This window comes from Xyrauchen texanus, chromosome 5, assembly GCF_025860055.1.
Source record: "Xyrauchen texanus isolate HMW12.3.18 chromosome 5, RBS_HiC_50CHRs, whole genome shotgun sequence".
In the NCBI taxonomy this organism is placed as follows: domain Eukaryota; kingdom Metazoa; phylum Chordata; class Actinopteri; order Cypriniformes; family Catostomidae; genus Xyrauchen; species Xyrauchen texanus.
The window spans coordinates 5,122,317-5,140,048 of record NC_068280.1 but is presented as its reverse complement, the minus strand read 5'-3'; the positions used below and the strand labels follow the sequence as shown (position 1 = coordinate 5,140,048).

The 17,732-nt window shown below is 38.6% G+C and overlaps 1 protein-coding gene across 9 annotated transcripts in view; it reads right to left on the bottom strand.

Annotated features, from left to right (window-relative positions):
* Positions 1 to 17,732, bottom strand: part of fam13a (family with sequence similarity 13 member A) — a 57,750-nt gene that overhangs the window by 7,647 nt on the left and 32,371 nt on the right. For 5 of the 9 annotated variants that reach the window (XM_052126270.1, XM_052126275.1, XM_052126268.1 and 2 more), the window contains 8 exons: positions 14,374 to 14,415; positions 14,037 to 14,210; positions 11,467 to 11,623; positions 10,090 to 10,163; positions 9,830 to 9,869; positions 4,972 to 5,074; positions 1,577 to 1,642; positions 263 to 479 (listed from right to left, as the gene is read on the bottom strand). In XM_052126270.1, the coding sequence (XP_051982230.1) occupies positions 263 to 479; positions 1,577 to 1,642; positions 4,972 to 5,074; positions 9,830 to 9,869; positions 10,090 to 10,163; positions 11,467 to 11,623; positions 14,037 to 14,210; positions 14,374 to 14,415 (873 nt within the window). The remainder of the gene's footprint in view (positions 1 to 262; positions 480 to 1,576; positions 1,643 to 4,971; positions 5,075 to 9,829; positions 9,870 to 10,089; positions 10,164 to 11,466; positions 11,624 to 14,036; positions 14,211 to 14,373; positions 14,416 to 17,732) is intronic. The other 4 variants (XM_052126271.1, XM_052126276.1, XM_052126272.1 and 1 more) reach the window with 1 other exon arrangement.

Below are 17,732 nucleotides of genomic sequence, written 5' to 3'. Positions count from 1 at the left end.
ACCTCCACATCCACACCTAGGGCAATTTTTTTGGAGACACCAATTAACCTAGCCTGCATGTCTTTTGGATGGTGGGAGGAAGCCGGAGTACCCGGAGAGAACCCACGCAGACACGGGGAGAACATGCAAACTCCACACAGAAAGGCCGGGGCAACCAGGGCTTGAACCCACGACCTTCTTGCTGTGAGGCGACAGTGCTAACCGCTGCACCACCGTGCCGCCCACCAATTAACTCCCAGAACTCAAGAGAGTGCATTTTTACCTGACAAAGGAGTGGGCATTGGGTGGCGACGGTGGAACCTCAGTGTCGTCCAGGTACTGCTGGCTGTCTCCGTAGGCGTAGAAGCGTGGAGAGACCATTGGGTCGCTGTCTTCCTCTAGGAGTTGACGAATTGGCTTGCCACCAGCGTGGGGTGATAGCCGAGCTTCTTCATGGTCCATACTCTCCCTTTGCCATGAAGAGTAGGCTGGCACTGGTTCTGTTAAGATGAAAACACGTAAACGTTGACTACACACCCTTGGGCAGGGAAATTGTTAAAATAGCGCAAATTATGGTACGGTGCTTTTAGATTTCGCAAGGCAAACTGGGAAAAAGTGTTAACAGGACAGCCACAAGGTGCATTCGGTCTTTGTTGATATACAGTCATGACCAAAAATTTGCGAACACATTAAATTTGAACCATGCTGATACTCTATCGACCGTATTGCTATTTCTGGAGTCATGAGGTCAGCCTTTTTGTTTTTTGCTGAATTTTTTATCATCTTCGAAAGTAAGAGAAGTATACTATCACCTTTATTAAATATGCAGTACATGTGTGCTTTGTATTTGTAGACTAACGTAACTGTGACCAAGTTTTTTAAGATGGCAAGCACTACAGACTATGTGAATGTTTTGTTTATTTACTATGCCGATGCTTTCAAAGTCACAGCCGTGACCGTAAAGTAATGGTGCAATTGAAACTTGGCATGCAAGAGCAGGCAAACTAAATTATATATGCTCCCTGTTCTCATAAAGTTGATATCAGCACGTTCCCAATGCTAAAGTACAGGTAAAACTGTGTAATGTTTGTACAATCCAGCACATATCAAGACACGCAATAAAACAATGAGTACTAGTGTGCACAAGTTTGTTTGTGCAATTGCAAAAATGAAGGATATCATTAAAAAATTTGCAGACTAATTCATTCAAAAATAACAAGCAGCCTGCATGCATTTTCAAAATGCTGCAACTGATCTCGTAGAGCCATGTGCTTGTTATAGTCAAGCTTGCGGAGCTCTCCTCTCATGCATTTGAGGCCATTTTGTTAAGCCGACATAATACATCCAAGCATGTGGAACAAGATGGCCTTTCACTGAGTCTCGCCAAATTAAGGTGCCAGCATATAAGGCTATTGCAAACATAAATAAAGGCACATATTATTGTGTCTGCCCACAGAAGCTGTGAGATATTAGATGCGGTGTGGGTACATGCCAGTTTAGGGTGTTTTATGGGTTTTCCATGCAACGCTTGAAGGTCATTCAAGATAATGAGCTCTTGGATATCAGGTTGTTAACAAAAGTAGATCTCAGCCCTTACCCTCATTGTAACTCTGATGGAAAAGGCTTTTAAAGTCAAGGAAAGGGGCGCTAAAGACACAAGAATCTGAAAGAGATGGAGAAAGAGAAGTAACCAAATAGGCCATGGTGATAACAGCCCTAGGTAATAGGGATGTGCAGATTGCTTTAGAAGTATTGGTAATTTTGATACTGATGTTGTATCAAGAGAATAGATCCTTACATAAAATTATAGTGTTTTTATCATTTATTTAGCATGAACAATGAATCATGCATATCAAAAAATTAAAAGAGAAAAAATAAACGGCGTTGGCAAATATTTGCATAGCACATTTCACAATACATATTTTTTCAAAACTGATCTTTTTAGTCATGTTATGTGATTAAGTTAGAGTTACAAACTTCAGGCCTTCAGGCCTATTAAATGCTTAAAATATGGCTTTCATATATAATGTAAAATCTGTGTATTTTGTAGCATATAACTATGTACAATGCACTACAAAACATTCAAATGTAATTAAAAATATTCATTATTCAATTAATTTTTTTTGCATAGGACTTTTCACAACATATTGTTGCAAAACGGATCTTTTTAGCATACAAACTTAACTGCTAGGATTTGTGGTCTATAACTATTAAATTAAAACGCACAACATCATTTTCAAATTTTCACAATAGACTTTGTTCCAAAACTGGTTCCAAAACATATATTTTAACTTAATTGCTACAATTTGTAACATTTAAAAATGCAAAATGTACTATGAAACTTTCCAATTCCCTCTAAACTATAAAATTTGATAAATTTATTAGCAGTTATTTTTACAATACATATTTCAAAGCTATCTAAAAAAAAATGCCCTAAAAATATCAATATAAAACATAAAATAGCATATGTTTGATTACCACAGATCAAACATATGCTATTGAAAGCACTGTAAGTTCCTTTGGATAAAAGTGACTCCTAAATGCATCAATGTAAATCTCTTTAAAAACCTTGCAGACATCGATCAGCCACAACATTATAACCACCTGCCTAATATCGTGTAGGTCCCCCTCGTGCTGCCAAAACAGCTCTGACCCGTCGATGCATGGACTCCACAAGACCTCTGAAGGTGTCCTGTGGTATCTGGCACCAAGACGTTAGCAACAGATCCTTTAAGTCCTGCAAGTTGTGAGGTGGAGCCGCCATGGATCGGACTTGTTGGTTCAGCACATCCCATAGATGCTCAATCGGATTGAGATCTGGGGAATTTGGAAAAACTCTTTGTTGTGTTCCTCAAACCATTCCTGAACAATTTTTGCAGTGTGGCAGGGTGCAATATCCTGCTGAAATAGGGCTCTGACATCAGGGAATACCATTGCCATGAAGGGGTGTATGCGGTCTGCAACAATCTTTAGGTAGGTGGTACGTACATGTCAAAGTAACATCCACATGAATGCCAGGACACAAGTTTTCCCAACAGAATATTGCCCAGAGCATCACACTCCATACGCTGGCCTGCCTTCTTCCCGTGGTGCATCCTGCTGCCATCTCTTGCCCAAGCTAATGATGCACACACACCTGGCAGTCCACATGATCTAAAAGAAAACATGATTCATCAGACCAGGCCACCTTCTTCCATTGCTCCATGGTCCCGTTCTGATACTTACATGCCCATTTGAGGTGATTTCAGCGCTGGACAGGGGTCAGCATGGGCCCTCTGACCAGTCTGCAGCTACGCAGCCCCATATGCTGCAAAGCTGCGATGCAATGTGTGTTCCGACACCCATCAATCATAGCCAGCATTAAGTTTTTCAGCTATTTGTGCTACATTAGCTCTTCTGTGGGATCAGACAAGATGGGCTAGTCTTCGCTTCCCACACGTATCAGTGAGCCTTGGGTGCCTCTGTTGCCGGTTCACTGGTTGTCCTTCATTGGACACCTTTTGGTAGGTACTAACCACTGCATACCGGAAACACCCCAGAAGACCTGCCGTTTTGGAGATGCACTGACTCAGTCGTCAAGCCATAACAATTTGGCCTTTGTCAAAGTCGCACAGGTCCTTACGCTTGCCCATTTTTTCTGCTTCCAACACATGAAATTAAAGAACTGACTGTTTACTTGCTGCCTACTATATCCCACCCATTGACAGGTGCCATTGTAATGAGATAATACATGTTATTCACTTCCCCTGTCAATGGTTTTAATGTTGTGGCTGATCATTTTAAGCATCGACCTAGCAATGTGATTATGCAAACAGCTGCTTGAAGCTCTCACTAAAGGGCGCCATAGGGCAAGTATATGATTTAGAGAAACAGAAGCTGCCAAGTCTGTGACCACGACATTAACCACTATATCAAAGTAAATGATAACTCTGACTTAACATGACAACCCTAACAGCTGGGCGATTCTCTGTGCTTTGTGCTCTGCTTCACTGCCTACCATGTGTCCATGCCAAACCTCAAAAGGGGAAAGCCAGAATTTCTACGCTTTTTGCAAACTATGACATTTTCAAGGTCGTGGTGAAAAGGGGTGTGTTGGTGCATGTTTGTACAAGCCTTCAACTGGCACATACAAAACAGATGGGAGAGGAAACAGGAATGTATCTGAAAGTGTTGTGCATAACCATGAGAAGTTTAAAGGCTCAGGCATGACGTGCACACATAGCAACAGCTCGCAGACTCCAGAATTGAACCTCCTCATATTTCAGTTCTCAGTTGCCATGACTATACAGTCTTCCACTCGGAGTGCACAACATTTGCTTGTTGCTAGCTCGCCATTTTAACCCAAAGATGTCACATGCGGTTAATAATCGGATTATTGTGAACTTGACAGAAATGCAGAATCTGAGCACTTTAGCCGATGAAATCCATTTGATCACAACACATGCATCAGCTCAGCAAAGTTTTAAATTCTGAGGATTGGTTGCGTAAAACGTGGCCCTCAATCGTATAAAATATTAATCTCGAAAAAGATGATGAATAAGCGAAATGGCACAGAGATGCAATCAACATCCCTTTGAATGTTTACAAACATGAGATTGTGGCCAAATGAAAGTGGGGGGAAAATGTGCAAATGAAAACAAAAAACAAATCCAGTGAAACAATTTGATCCAAGTCAAGGCTTTTCAAGGGAATCATTGGGGTTTTGAGAAGCTCCTACAAACACAATCTACTCAGTATGTACACCTTCCAAGACATACAAATGAAAATGCATCAAACATTGCACCAGTAGAAACTGTTGCAATGCAAAATATATGCACATGAAGAGGGAAATAAAATCTCATTCCTCTCGAAAAAGTCACTTGATAAGATCTACTTCTGCATGCAGAAACATGAGGACACAATGTGGGCAAGTCAGACTGGCAGCTGACACCCATGTGCAGACAGACAGGCAAAAACAAAGTAAGACACAGAAAACAAATAAAAAAGACTGACCTGCCCAGTTATTGTCCTCAGTCAGAGTAGACAAGTCCAAACGTGGGACATCGTCGCACGTCTCTGCCCCACTGAGAACCTCTTGGATCTTCATGGTAGTCGTCTAGCAGAGGAAAGAGCACAGGATAAACACCATCTACACCAGAGTGGGGGGCAGTGCACTTCTTAAGATGAGAAATACCGTGCCTGCGCCTTCCCCCATGTACTTACAGGCTTGGAGGAGGGCAGAGGGCGGCATTGCAGGACAAACCCCTGCCAGATGATTGGCTGCCTGCCCTGGACAAACTCCGCCTTTGTCCTTTTCAGAGTGGGTGTGGTTAGTTTTAGTTTTTTTCTCCTTACTACCCCTCCCTACACCCCCCTCGCTTTTTTCCCCCACTGTTGCATCTCCGCAGCTGTTTGCTGGGTTGCCAAATCTATGTTTTTAACGCATAATTTGGCTACTAACTGCTTACTAACCTTATCTGTGTAAAGTTATATCCAGTATTACAACTTTGTTGTAATGACAACCAAACCTTGTAATCAAGATACTGAATATATCTTTACACTGATAAGATTAGTAAATGCTTTATCACACTAAAATCATGTTAACACGTATAATCTTGAGACTGTACTTTTAAAACAATGTGTATTTTAGAGTGTATGGACTGGCTCATTCACTTTCAATGTAAGTGCCGAACTGTAACCGTTTTTTAATAAACAAGGGTCAAAATAGATTTTTTTGTCATAATCAACATTACGCCAGAAATGCTGTTAATTGAGCTTAACTTGTATTGAACCTGGAATATTCCAGTGGGTTGATTTTGTACCGCAGTTTACAGGTTTGACGTATCGCACAAATTAGATTTGAAACGTTGGTTTTTGACCAACCAAAAGCCAATCTTCTGCAAGTCAAAGCAGGTTAGATGGATGCTATTTTTATGGATATACACAGGCCAAATATAGTTATGATAACATGATATGATACAGTGAATTCACGGGTGAACTCTCTACAAAAAGGTTCTATTTGTTTACACTAAAATAAATAAATAAATTAGGGATCAACAATGAACCAATATTTTTTCAAGTATATAACAATTGTAAATTCTAATTTATAAAAATACAACTGTTCATCATTATTTTATGTTAGTTCGTAATGCATGCATTTTTTAATGCAAAGGACCCCCAATTATGATGTTTCTCTTGTGAGGGACCCCTTTCCTTAACTATACAGGATACATTTTTATGTACACAGACCCATTTTTGCATATCAGGGCTTTTAAAACCTGCTGCATATTTTGAGTTTTGGCATTGGGCCGTATTTGTCATGCAGACCTGGCAACCCTGATTGTTTGTCTCAGTGACTGAGGAAACAGGGAGCGAGAAAGGGAGGAGACTATGAACAGAAAAGGAACATGCAGAGCACGCACAGCACGCATGCCTTCTGCTATTAGGAACTGCACCGCAGAGTTGCGGGATTCTCATCTATGTTTTAAACTTAGCATTGGCTGCAATCTTCCATGAGTCTCCATGATGTCCTGATCATGTCTGAGAGGTGTTCATAGTGTAGACAGATCCAGACAAATGTGCAACTCAGTCACTCACACAAACATAAATTTCCGGGTGCTGGGGTGTGGGACAGGGCTATTTTTGGAGCAGATAAAGGCAGAAATCCCCCACCCCCCCGACCTCTCGCTCTGCATGCCCTGCATTACCAACAGCATGACAAACGTCCTGCTACACGTACTTTTACTATCATTGTAGACTGACCGTAAGATCTATTCATGATATTACAGCGCACAGGGATTACTCATGCAACTGGATTTGACAAGCACTTGTGCCATTGCAGACGTGCTATTTGTGTCATGGTGATTTTTCATAATGGTGTTGACATGTCCAATCATGGCCTATAATTACAACACTGAAGTCTGACTGATGTTTTATCAACCCAAACATGGAATAAAGGGACTTTGTGCTGTACAATTGCTTGGCTCGTGAGGTTTTTGTGTAATTGGTCTTTAAAATGCCCTTGACATCTCGCCAAGTGCTGTGGAATTTATTATCAACGGAGTAGATAAGCAAAGTCGTGTTCCAGTAGATGTTTGGGAGACAAACACCCAGACGTCCTGTAATCCTTGACGTGAAGATCTGTTTGGCTCTGGCATAATCCATGGCATAAAAACGATCAAATGTTAGCTTTAAAGCTCAAATCTATCAACCCATGGAATATAAAATAGCCCATAGTTGAAGAAACACCCATAAGGTAAAGAACCATTCCTGCCAGGGGACCAAATTATGAGTGCCAAATGAACTTTCCGCTTTTAGTGGCACTGTTTACTTTAACATGCCATTTGGCTCTTATTAAAACACACCGCAAACACAAACACCTTCATTAAATCCGAGAGATAAACACCTGTTTGTCCACGGAGCAACTGCTCATTTAAAATGAGGACATTCGCTGAAATCTACACACAGAAACATCATGTATATACAGCATCTACACGCTGATGCTGAGTCCATGTCCGACTTTAAGACCTGTTGTGAAGTCAGTTGACTTAGATCAACAGGCTTTCAGCAGATTTACAAACTTCACATGATGCCTGTCCCAGAAAAACAGCAAATCTCTTCAAACAAGGGCAATCAACAAACAGTTAAACAATTTATCAGATAATCTTGTCATCACCAGTTCACAACATGATTAAAGGTGACAACTAACGAGATTACATTGTTTATTACTGATGAGATTGGAGCTATTATGGTTATATACAATTCAATCAAGGAATCTCATATCCTCAGATGCCAAAATACCAGTAATCTGGTCTCGAAATACAAAAATAAAGGCCATAGGTTTTGTGTTGATGAAAGGTTTTCTGGTTGATAGAATGATAGGGGAACAAAAATAAGGTAGGTTTATGCAATATTTCATTATAATTATAAAAAGGTTATACATTAATTACAAAGGTTACATTTTTGTTTGGTTAGAACTAAATAATTATTATTATTTTTTTTAAATAAATCAAAGTTATGCATAAATTAATCTTATATTATATTTACAAAGGTTTCATTTCTGTTTAGGTTAGTACTTAAAGGAGTAGTTCACCCAAAAATGAAAATTCAAGAAACAAACTGAAATCGAATGTATTATTTAGCGATAATGTTCACTGAACTTACTAAATATGTCTGAAGAGTTTGTGGTCGAAGAATTGATGCATTCGTATGCCTTGGATGCTCATGCTACTCTCCGTGATCCACGCACAACTCTCCACACGCCCCATTGAGAGCGAGAACCACTAATTGCGACCATGAGGAGGTTACCCCATGTGACTATACCCTCCCTAGCAACCGGGCCAAATGGTTGCTATGGAGACCTGGCTGGAGTCACTCAGCATGCCCTGGATTCGAACACGTGACTCCAGGTGTGGTAGTCAACATCAATACTCGCTGATCTACCCAGGCCCCGCAAGCTGCCTATTTTTTTTATTTATTTTTTATTTAAACAAAATGCACCATATTTTTTATTTGACCATTTATTTATTTAAAATTGTGTAATTAAGAACCATAAAATCTCAATAAAAAAAAAAAAGATAAATTCTTCATTGAACTTTGTTAACTAGCAGAAGAAGGTTTATAGAGGTTTATATAGCTTTACTGAGTTTATTAGTTTATAACATTTTATATATATATATATATATATATATATATATATATATATATATATATATATATATATATATATATATATATATTATATCATGGCTGACCCTGGACTCTGATCCCAGCTTAGCTGGGATATGTGAAAACAAAGAAATTTCACTGTATATATATATATATATATATATATATATATATATATATATATATATATAATGTATAATGTGTGTCAATAATAAAGGCTTTCCTCCTTAAGCTCTGCTTACATGTAAAGGATTGTGGCTTTTGACGCATTCATTAAACAAACTTCTGCATTCAGCAGTCAGTATCATTGAGCTGGGATGCTCTTATTCCACCATGCACAGCGTGTGTGTGTGACACAGACGGTAACAACATGTTCAAACTGTTAAAGCGTATGAAGAAGTACTTCTCATGCATGGCATGCATGGACACACTGATTTAGCATGTATGTGACATCACAATGACAACCAAACATAATGGGGCTTAACAAAACAAATTTGCTTGGTTAAAATAACAAATTCTACGAACAAACTGACTTCAAGTCTCTATTCATAAGAGAACATTAGAAATGTTGATTAAAAAAGGTAGAAAGGAAATTAGATGTCTTTTTAAAAAAAGGTTTTAAATGACAGAACAATAGATAATCTGTTCCATGTTAAGATGCCGCTTTGATTTTGATATTTTATCATCTAATACAATAAAAGTGTTAGGGTTTGACGCTGCTACGTCGTCATGGCTTTTCCATTTACGGTTTTTATGTGTAATGTGGGTTATCTGTCCAAAGTTCAAACAATGTGTGCCAATGTAGACATTTATCAACTGATCAATCGACCAATGACAGATGAAGGGAGTGTTTGGGAAACCTGTTTGAAAACTGACATTATTTTTGCAATTCTGTTTAGTGAAGCTAGTAGCACAGAAAAAACACACTTTGCCTTCATTAGTAATGAAGAATGAATGACGTTGCAAAAACCTGTATAGTTGGCATCTTTCCTGCAGATGGTTTCATTTGTAACTTTGATAGAGGCCACTCAAGTATGCCATACATCTAAATTTTTTCTTAGAAACAAAGACCTTGTGATTAAAATAACTCTAATAGCTATGAATCGTTATGTAATATAACACAAAGCAGGAAATATGGGCAAGAAATGTAATACAAAAGAGAGCACTAAAATGTACATGGAGGCACATAAATGTATGAACTGACCTGGAGGGAACTAAATTCAGTTTCCTTTCCATGGTTCTCCCTAAAAAAGAAAGATAATTAATTTGCAGCTTCAATAAGTGCTCACACGTGTGTAGGATTGTCCACACTTTAATGCTTAAGAGTCGATCAGACCTTTGACATTTATAATCAGTATATGAAAACTAGAAGTAAAGAAGCTAATGATGTTATTTCTGCTGCCAAACACAGAGACAGAACTGCATGAAATGTTGGTGATTTTTAAATGTTGTGTGTTTAAATACCTGTTACTGGAGGGCACTGCGTTTCCTCTTGCACTTCTACCATATTCCTCAGATGACCCTTGGCATTCCATTGGCTAGATAAAATGAAAAGAAAATCAACACATGCATCTTATATAGGATAATAGTAGGAAAACAAAACACAAAACACAAAACAAAACAAAAACCACAAAACCAAACAAAAACACAAAAAAACACAAAACAAAAAACACAAAACAAACCCCACAAAACAAAACAAAAAAAACACAAAACAAAATTCAAAACCCACCTAAACAAAACAGAGCATTCAAACAGGTGTTCAATGGAGAGGTAAACACCAATATACTGTATTTTCTACAGGTTGTTTCAACAATTTTGTGGTCATTAAATTAAGGGTTAACATCATATGTTAAAAATCAGTGATAAAGCAAAGATTAGATGTTTTGGTAAACAGAGACATTACTAAAACATCTGTAATGATGTCTAATGCACGTCAATGCGGTGTAACATCACAAGGCTCTGAACACTGCGGTCTCACCTGCTGAGGTGCACACACACACACACACACACACACACACACACACACACACACACACACACACACACACACCATGCATAAACACGAGTAACAGGTCCTCGTCCAAATACTAACTCTATTCCGATAAAAGCATGCCCTGCAATTTACCTCAAATGTTCCATTGGGAAGCACGACGTGCCCTCTCTTATAAACAAGTACGTGGAGGATTATAAGATAATTGGCTGTTCCTGTCTCTATTTTGAACTGCACTTTCATTTGTGTTTTTATATATATATATTCTTTTATGCTGGAAATTCTGAGTCATTGTCTATTAAGAACAGCCCTGAAAAATAACTGCACTGTTTACTGTTACTAAAGATGTTGGATTGTTACAATTAAAAGGATAAATATCACAAAGAAACGTCTATGTGTCCATATTGAATCACAAAACCGATGAAGAAACTGGCTAAAGAAAAAGAAGCCTATTTTATGCATTTGGGATATTATTTCCATGACAATTAAGCATCTTTACCCATCAAATGTGTCTGAATGCTTTTTTTATTCCTATAACTCTCAGTGGTGATTTTCATTAGATTGCATATCTTTAATACAGTAACGAAAACCTGATGCAAACTGTAAGTCTAATCGCTCAGAAAAGTAATAGCACACCTCTCCTCAACACATTATTTGAGGTTTCATTATTACATCTGTCGCCAACCACTTTATGATGAGTTACACGCTAAAGTTTAATACTTAGATTTGGGGTTGTTTAATCCCTAACTTATGTATGAGTACTAGTAATAGTGATGCTTGCCTTGTTCACAGAAAAACAGCGAGTAGGACATGGAGATAACACTGACGGAAAACAAGAGAGACACACTTACAGTGGAGGCGTCCTGGTTGTCAGAGAGCTCAGTCAGTGTGAGGTTGTGTTTGGGCTTCCTGTTCCTCTGACTCTCTAGTGCCAGCAGTAGACAGCTCTCACCCTCCTCTGTGACCCTCACAACCGGAGACTGGATGTTCCCTTTATCACCCTTGACCCTGACAGCAACACAGTTTCACTTTCAGACACCGCAGACGTGACAAGGACTTTCTGTGCTGTAGATTCAAACTATAAGCCCTGAGCAGAAATGTAGTATCTACTTAAAACTGACGTTTTTTACACCCGTTTCTTAAGTCGCATCAGCATGTGTCATTCAGCACAACTGTTTAGCCACTAATCTGATGTTTTTAGAGTGCAAAATGTGCTTATAGTTATTGTCAACAGGATTAGACAGATAGCACTGAGATCCAGGCATGAACTGGGGCATGAGCTGCAAAGGAAATAAGAGTGTATTTATTCATATTTCATGCTAATCATGAATTCATTAATAATTGACATTCAATCCCATCTGACATGTTTTTAGATCTAACTATCATGAGGTGATCTCATGAAATCTTTCAAGAAAATGTCCTGGTGGGGGGCCTGGGTTGCTCAGCGAGTATTGGCGCTGACTACCACCAGTGGCTCCAGCCAGGTCTCCTTAGCAACCAAATTGGCCCGGTTGCTAGGGAGGGTAGAGTCACATGGGGTATCCTGCTCATGGTCGCGATTAGGGGTTCGCGCTCTCAATGGAGCGTGTGGTGAGTTGTGAGTGGATCGCGGAGAGTAGCATGAGCCTCCACATGCTGTGAGTCTCCGCGGTGTCATGCACAGTGAGTCACGTGATAAGGTCCACGAGGACCTACTAAGTAGTGGTAATTGGGCATTCCAAATTGGGAGAAAATGGGATAAAATACAAAAACTTAAGCCTAATATTTTTTGCATTGTGACATTATTTTCAGAACACTTGAGCAAATTTTACCACCCAAATCTCATTATTGTAGAGTATCCAAAAATTTAACTTTTACTATTCTCATTGTTTTCAACGATGATTCGTTACATTAACGTAACAGTTATTTCTTAATACATTACAGTAAATGAGATGCTGTTGCACTATGACTGTTAAAATTAAAATAAGTGAAAATGATCGGCAGTACCAAGGGAGTATTACTAGGATGTATAAAAAAATATGTAATTTTTCACATTGTGGTAATGAGTATATTATTATATACTGTGATACAAATGTGCATAATTATCATGAAATTAATATCATATTAGAAAAAAATCCTAATGGCCTAAAAAACATGCTTCATTTTCTATATGCAAAAAAACAATTCAATAATAAAAACGTTTTTGTGCTCAGTTCTGACATACTATATAACCTTAGCAGTGCATAATAAATTCAAAAATATTTATTGGGCCTGTCAATCGATTAATAAGGCATTACATGATATGCCAATTAATTAAATCAAATTAATCTTAATTAATCACAAATGGAAATATTTGCTAAGAAAGGCCCTCAAATAACAATTCAATATATAATGATTAAATATAAATAACAGTATTTAAATCATTAAAAAATACAATATATTATAAATGTAATAATTCAGATAATTAAAATGCTTTACATTATTGTGGAAGATGAGTAAAGCATTGATAAGACAATAAAAACATATTGTTTATTTCCATAATATTGAACATAAGCGTATCATTGGCCTACAGTCCACAGCCATCTACTGTATTTTGCAATTGAATTCGTCAATCTGTTCAAGATCGATTTATTATCAGGGCTTTTCTAAAGACGAGTCAATGTACCCATGCATCAGACGGATGCTTTTGGAGCATCTCACTTTGGTTGTGTCGCATCATGAACACAACGTTTTTAGGTCCATATGTCAAGTTAAACATAGTTTTAAACGTACAAAAACACATCTTGAGACTCGTCTTTCGGAAATGCGTTCAATCTAGTTGTTTGAATGCGAGAATGATTTCTCATCTTGTGCTGTTTCGCTAGTGTCAAGCAAGCCCGAATGTGGTTTTTTTTCTGTATAAGCTGCGTGTTGCCAATACAGCTGGAGTTTTCCTTACTACCCCCTGCTGAAAACAGCTGGTACTTCAAATTTCATTTTGGTTGGTATATTCTTAATTACGGTCTGGGGACATGATTAATTGGTTTCTATGTTGCTCAAGAAGTATCGTCACTCATCCATCAGTGAATTGAGGGTAGAGTTTTCCCTGCATTTAACCTCAATCACACACAAACTGACATCACAAGCCTTATTAATTGTTGTGGGGGTTGCTGCACAAATAAGATCACAGGTGTCAATTGGGGCGAAACTGCCAGGGTAAATTGATGAAGCCACAGATGATACTGCAGATGCAAAAACATCTTAAGCAACAAAGACAAACATCCAGTTGACCATAATACCTCTGCAAGACATTTTACAATGATCTGTATGCCTGAGAAGCGTCGGAAACAACCTTCCTGTTTAGTTGTAGCTGCATCATCTTCATCTGTATCATAGCTTGATGGTATGTAGATTCAGTGTCAGCAAGACCTAATGCTGTATTTCTGGAGTAATCTTCACTTACCTGTAGTTTTCTTTCTCCTCCTGTTCTCGCTGATGTCTCCTCCTCTCTCGTGCCGTTGTCACAGGAGATAAAGAATGGGCTGTCGGGTCCAAGCCCTCTGAACTCTGGCCTGTGTGCATGTGTCTGTTGAAGAGGTGCTGCTCAACTGCTGAGCGGATGGTCTTCTCTAGAATACTTGGCACAGTGAGAGAGAGAAAGACATTTTTATTACATAATTAATTACATGAACAATGGAACTATTCTGTCTATTCAGATCAATAGGACTAATCTTATATAAAAATTATGTAATTAAGATGAGAAAGTTAATGTCATATTAAGGCCTTGTGCAATCACTTACTGTGTTAAGTCAGGTCTGCAGTGTCCAGAAGAGATCTGTGAGCTAAAGAGAGAGAGAACATTTTAAAGAAAAGATTAAATAATTCATTATGATTCAGCATCTGTTTTATCCAATGAAACCTTATCTAAAAAGCCAATATCTACACCTGGATTTTTTAGTAATATTTGATGCTTACCACTAAAAAACCTATTGAGCAATTTGATAATTTAAATGATTTCCTGACTCCAAATACACATAAATATTAAAAAAGAAAAATCTGAAAGCATTGTTGCTTAAATGTAGTACTGTATTTGAGTTTGGAACTCTTGAAAGCTGTAAATTGTCTCTGAGTCATTTAGCGTGACTATTTCTATTTCTATAATGCATTTTTATTTGCACATTTGTTCTTTAAACCATAGTTTTGTTTATAAGACAGGAAAGCATCCATTGTTGATCAGCCTCATCTGACCATCCAAATCAAGAGACAAATATGATTGGCCATGAAAAAAACAGGGATAGGAATCATAAACGTTCTGATTCCTTAAAACCGAATCATTTGTTTGGGAACTACGTTAGAATGGTTACGCTGTATGTTTCACGCTGTAGAGTCACAAGAACCAAAGCATAAAAATTATTTGTTTGAGAACCACGTTAGGATGGTCGTGGTGTTTGTTTCGTGCTGTAGATTAAAAAAGATCTACTTATAAAAGTAATTTGTTCTGGAATCGGACCACAGTGGTCATGGTGTGTTTCATGCTGTAGATTCAAAAGAACCGACTCATAAGAGTCATTCGTTCGGTAATCGGACTACACTGGTCGTGCTGTATGTTTCACGCTGTAGATTCAAAAGAACCGACTCATAAGAGTCATTCGTTCGGTAATCGGACTACACTGGCCGTGCTGTATGTTTCATGCTGTAGATTCAAAAGAACCGACTCATAAGAGTCATTCGTTCGGTAATCAGACTACACTGGTCGTGCTGTATGTTTAACGCTGTAGATTCAAAAGAACCGACTCATAAGAGTCATTCGTTCGGTAATCAGGCTACACTGGTCGTGCTGTATGTTTCACGCTGTAGATTCAAAAGAACCGACTCATAAGAGTCATTCGTTCGGTAATCAGACTACACTGGTCGTGCTGTATGTTTAACGCTGTAGATTCAAAAGAACCGACTCATAAGAGTCATTCGTTCGGTAATCAGGCTACACTGGCCGTGCTGTATGTTTCATGCTGTAGATTCAAAAGAACCGACTCATAAGAGTCATTCGTTCGGTAATCAGACTACACTGGTCGTGCTGTATGTTTAACGCTGTAGATTCAAAAGAACCGACTCATAAGAGTCATTCGTTCGGTAATCAGGCTACACTGGCCGTGCTGTATGTTTCACGCTGTAGATTCAAAAGAACCGACTCATAAGAGTCATTCGTTCGGTAATCATGCTACACTGGCCGTGCTGTATGTTTCACGCTGTAGATTCAAAAGAACCGACTCATAAGAGTCATTCGTTCGGTAATCAGACTACACTGGTCGTGCTGTATGTTTCACGCTGTAGATTCAAAAGAACCGACTCATAAGAGTCATTCGTTCGGTAATCAGACTACACTGGTCGTGCTGTATGTTTAACGCTGTAGATTCAAAAGAACCGACTCATAAGAGTCATTCGTTCGGTAATCAGGCTACACTGGCCGTGCTGTATGTTTCATGCTGTAGATTCAAAAGAACCGACTCATAAGAGTCATTCGTTCGGTAATCAGACTACACTGGTCGTGCTGTATGTTTAACGCTGTAGATTCAAAAGAACCGACTCATAAGAGTCATTCGTTCGGTAATCAGGCTACACTGGCCGTGCTGTATGTTTCACGCTGTAGATTCAAAAGAACCGACTCATAAGAGTCATTCGTTCGGTAATCATGCTACACTGGCCGTGCTGTATGTTTCACGCTGTAGATTCAAAAGAACCGACTCATAAGAGTCATTCGTTCGGTAATCAGACTACACTGGTCGTGCTGTATGTTTAACGCTGTAGATTCAAAAGAACCGACTCATAAGAGTCATTCGTTCGGTAATCAGGCTACACTGGCCGTGCTGTATGTTTCACGCTGTAGATTCAAAAGAACCGACTCATAAGAGTCATTCGTTCGGTAATCATGCTACACTGGCCGTGCTGTATGTTTCACGCTGTAGATTCAAAAGAACCGACTCATAAGAGTCATTTGTTTGAGAATCGGGTTAGACAGTTCGCACTGTATGTTTTGCACTGTAGATTGAAAAGAACCAACTCGTGGGAGTCATTCGTTCAGGAATCTGGTAACACTGTTCGCAATGTATGTTTCACACTGAAGATTTAAGAGAACCGGCTCATAAGAGTCATTCGTCCAGGAATCGGACTAAACTGGTCATGCTGCTTGTTTTGTGCTGCTGATTTAGCAACGGTGTATTTTAGCAGAGTGTCCTGTCCGCATCGCAGGAAGAATACACTTTGAGAAGTGTTAACAGAACTGAAAATCATGAAAATCATTTGGTTCTGGTATTTTTTTATTTTTTATGGAACTTCTCAGTACTCTGTTCCCAACCGTAGAAAAAAAAAAAAACTAAATACTTTTGGAGAAGACCAGAAAGTGACTTCAGTGGAATAAATAGTAGCATTATCCTGTCGATCTGGAAATAGGCTGTGACTCCAGACACAACAGTTATGTCCTTACCAGCAGAGTTCTCAAGGTCACGGACAGTTAAACTCTCACAGCTGACTCTATTTAAACACCATAAAGGAGACTGCTGAGGCAAATCATTTTCTCAGTATCAAGCTGTATCAAAAGGAATGACCATTTGATGTAAACATGTGAAGATGGCATGAAAGGCTACCAAGAATAGGCCGGAGAACAGTTGTCCGATGAGACAGAAGACTAGAGACGATTTAATGAGGTCTGTCAGTCTTATATAACTCGCCGGCTGTAGCGCACTCTACAAGACTGGACCGAGGAGAGGCTGGCTAATATAAAACTAGACCATATAAACTTACTGTACATATAAATAGAAATATAATCTATGAAATAGAGCACATTTCTGTAGGATTTTAAACATTCTCTTATCCAAAGAGTGTCCTTAGATCAAATAAATTGCATTGTGGCATCTTGTGCTAAACAAAAGGGATAGTTAACCCCAATAATTATTTACTAACTCTCGTGTCGTTCCAAACCCGTATGACTTTCTTTCTTTCAAGGAACACAAAAGGAGATTTTAGGCAGTAATTAGTGAAATAAATGTGATACACCAAGCTTGAATATGCAGAAGAGTGAATAAGAGAGCTTCAGTCGAGGAAAAGATTTTTAGTGAATAATGACTTAAATTTCAGTCTGTTCCTCACACACAGGCTACTTTTA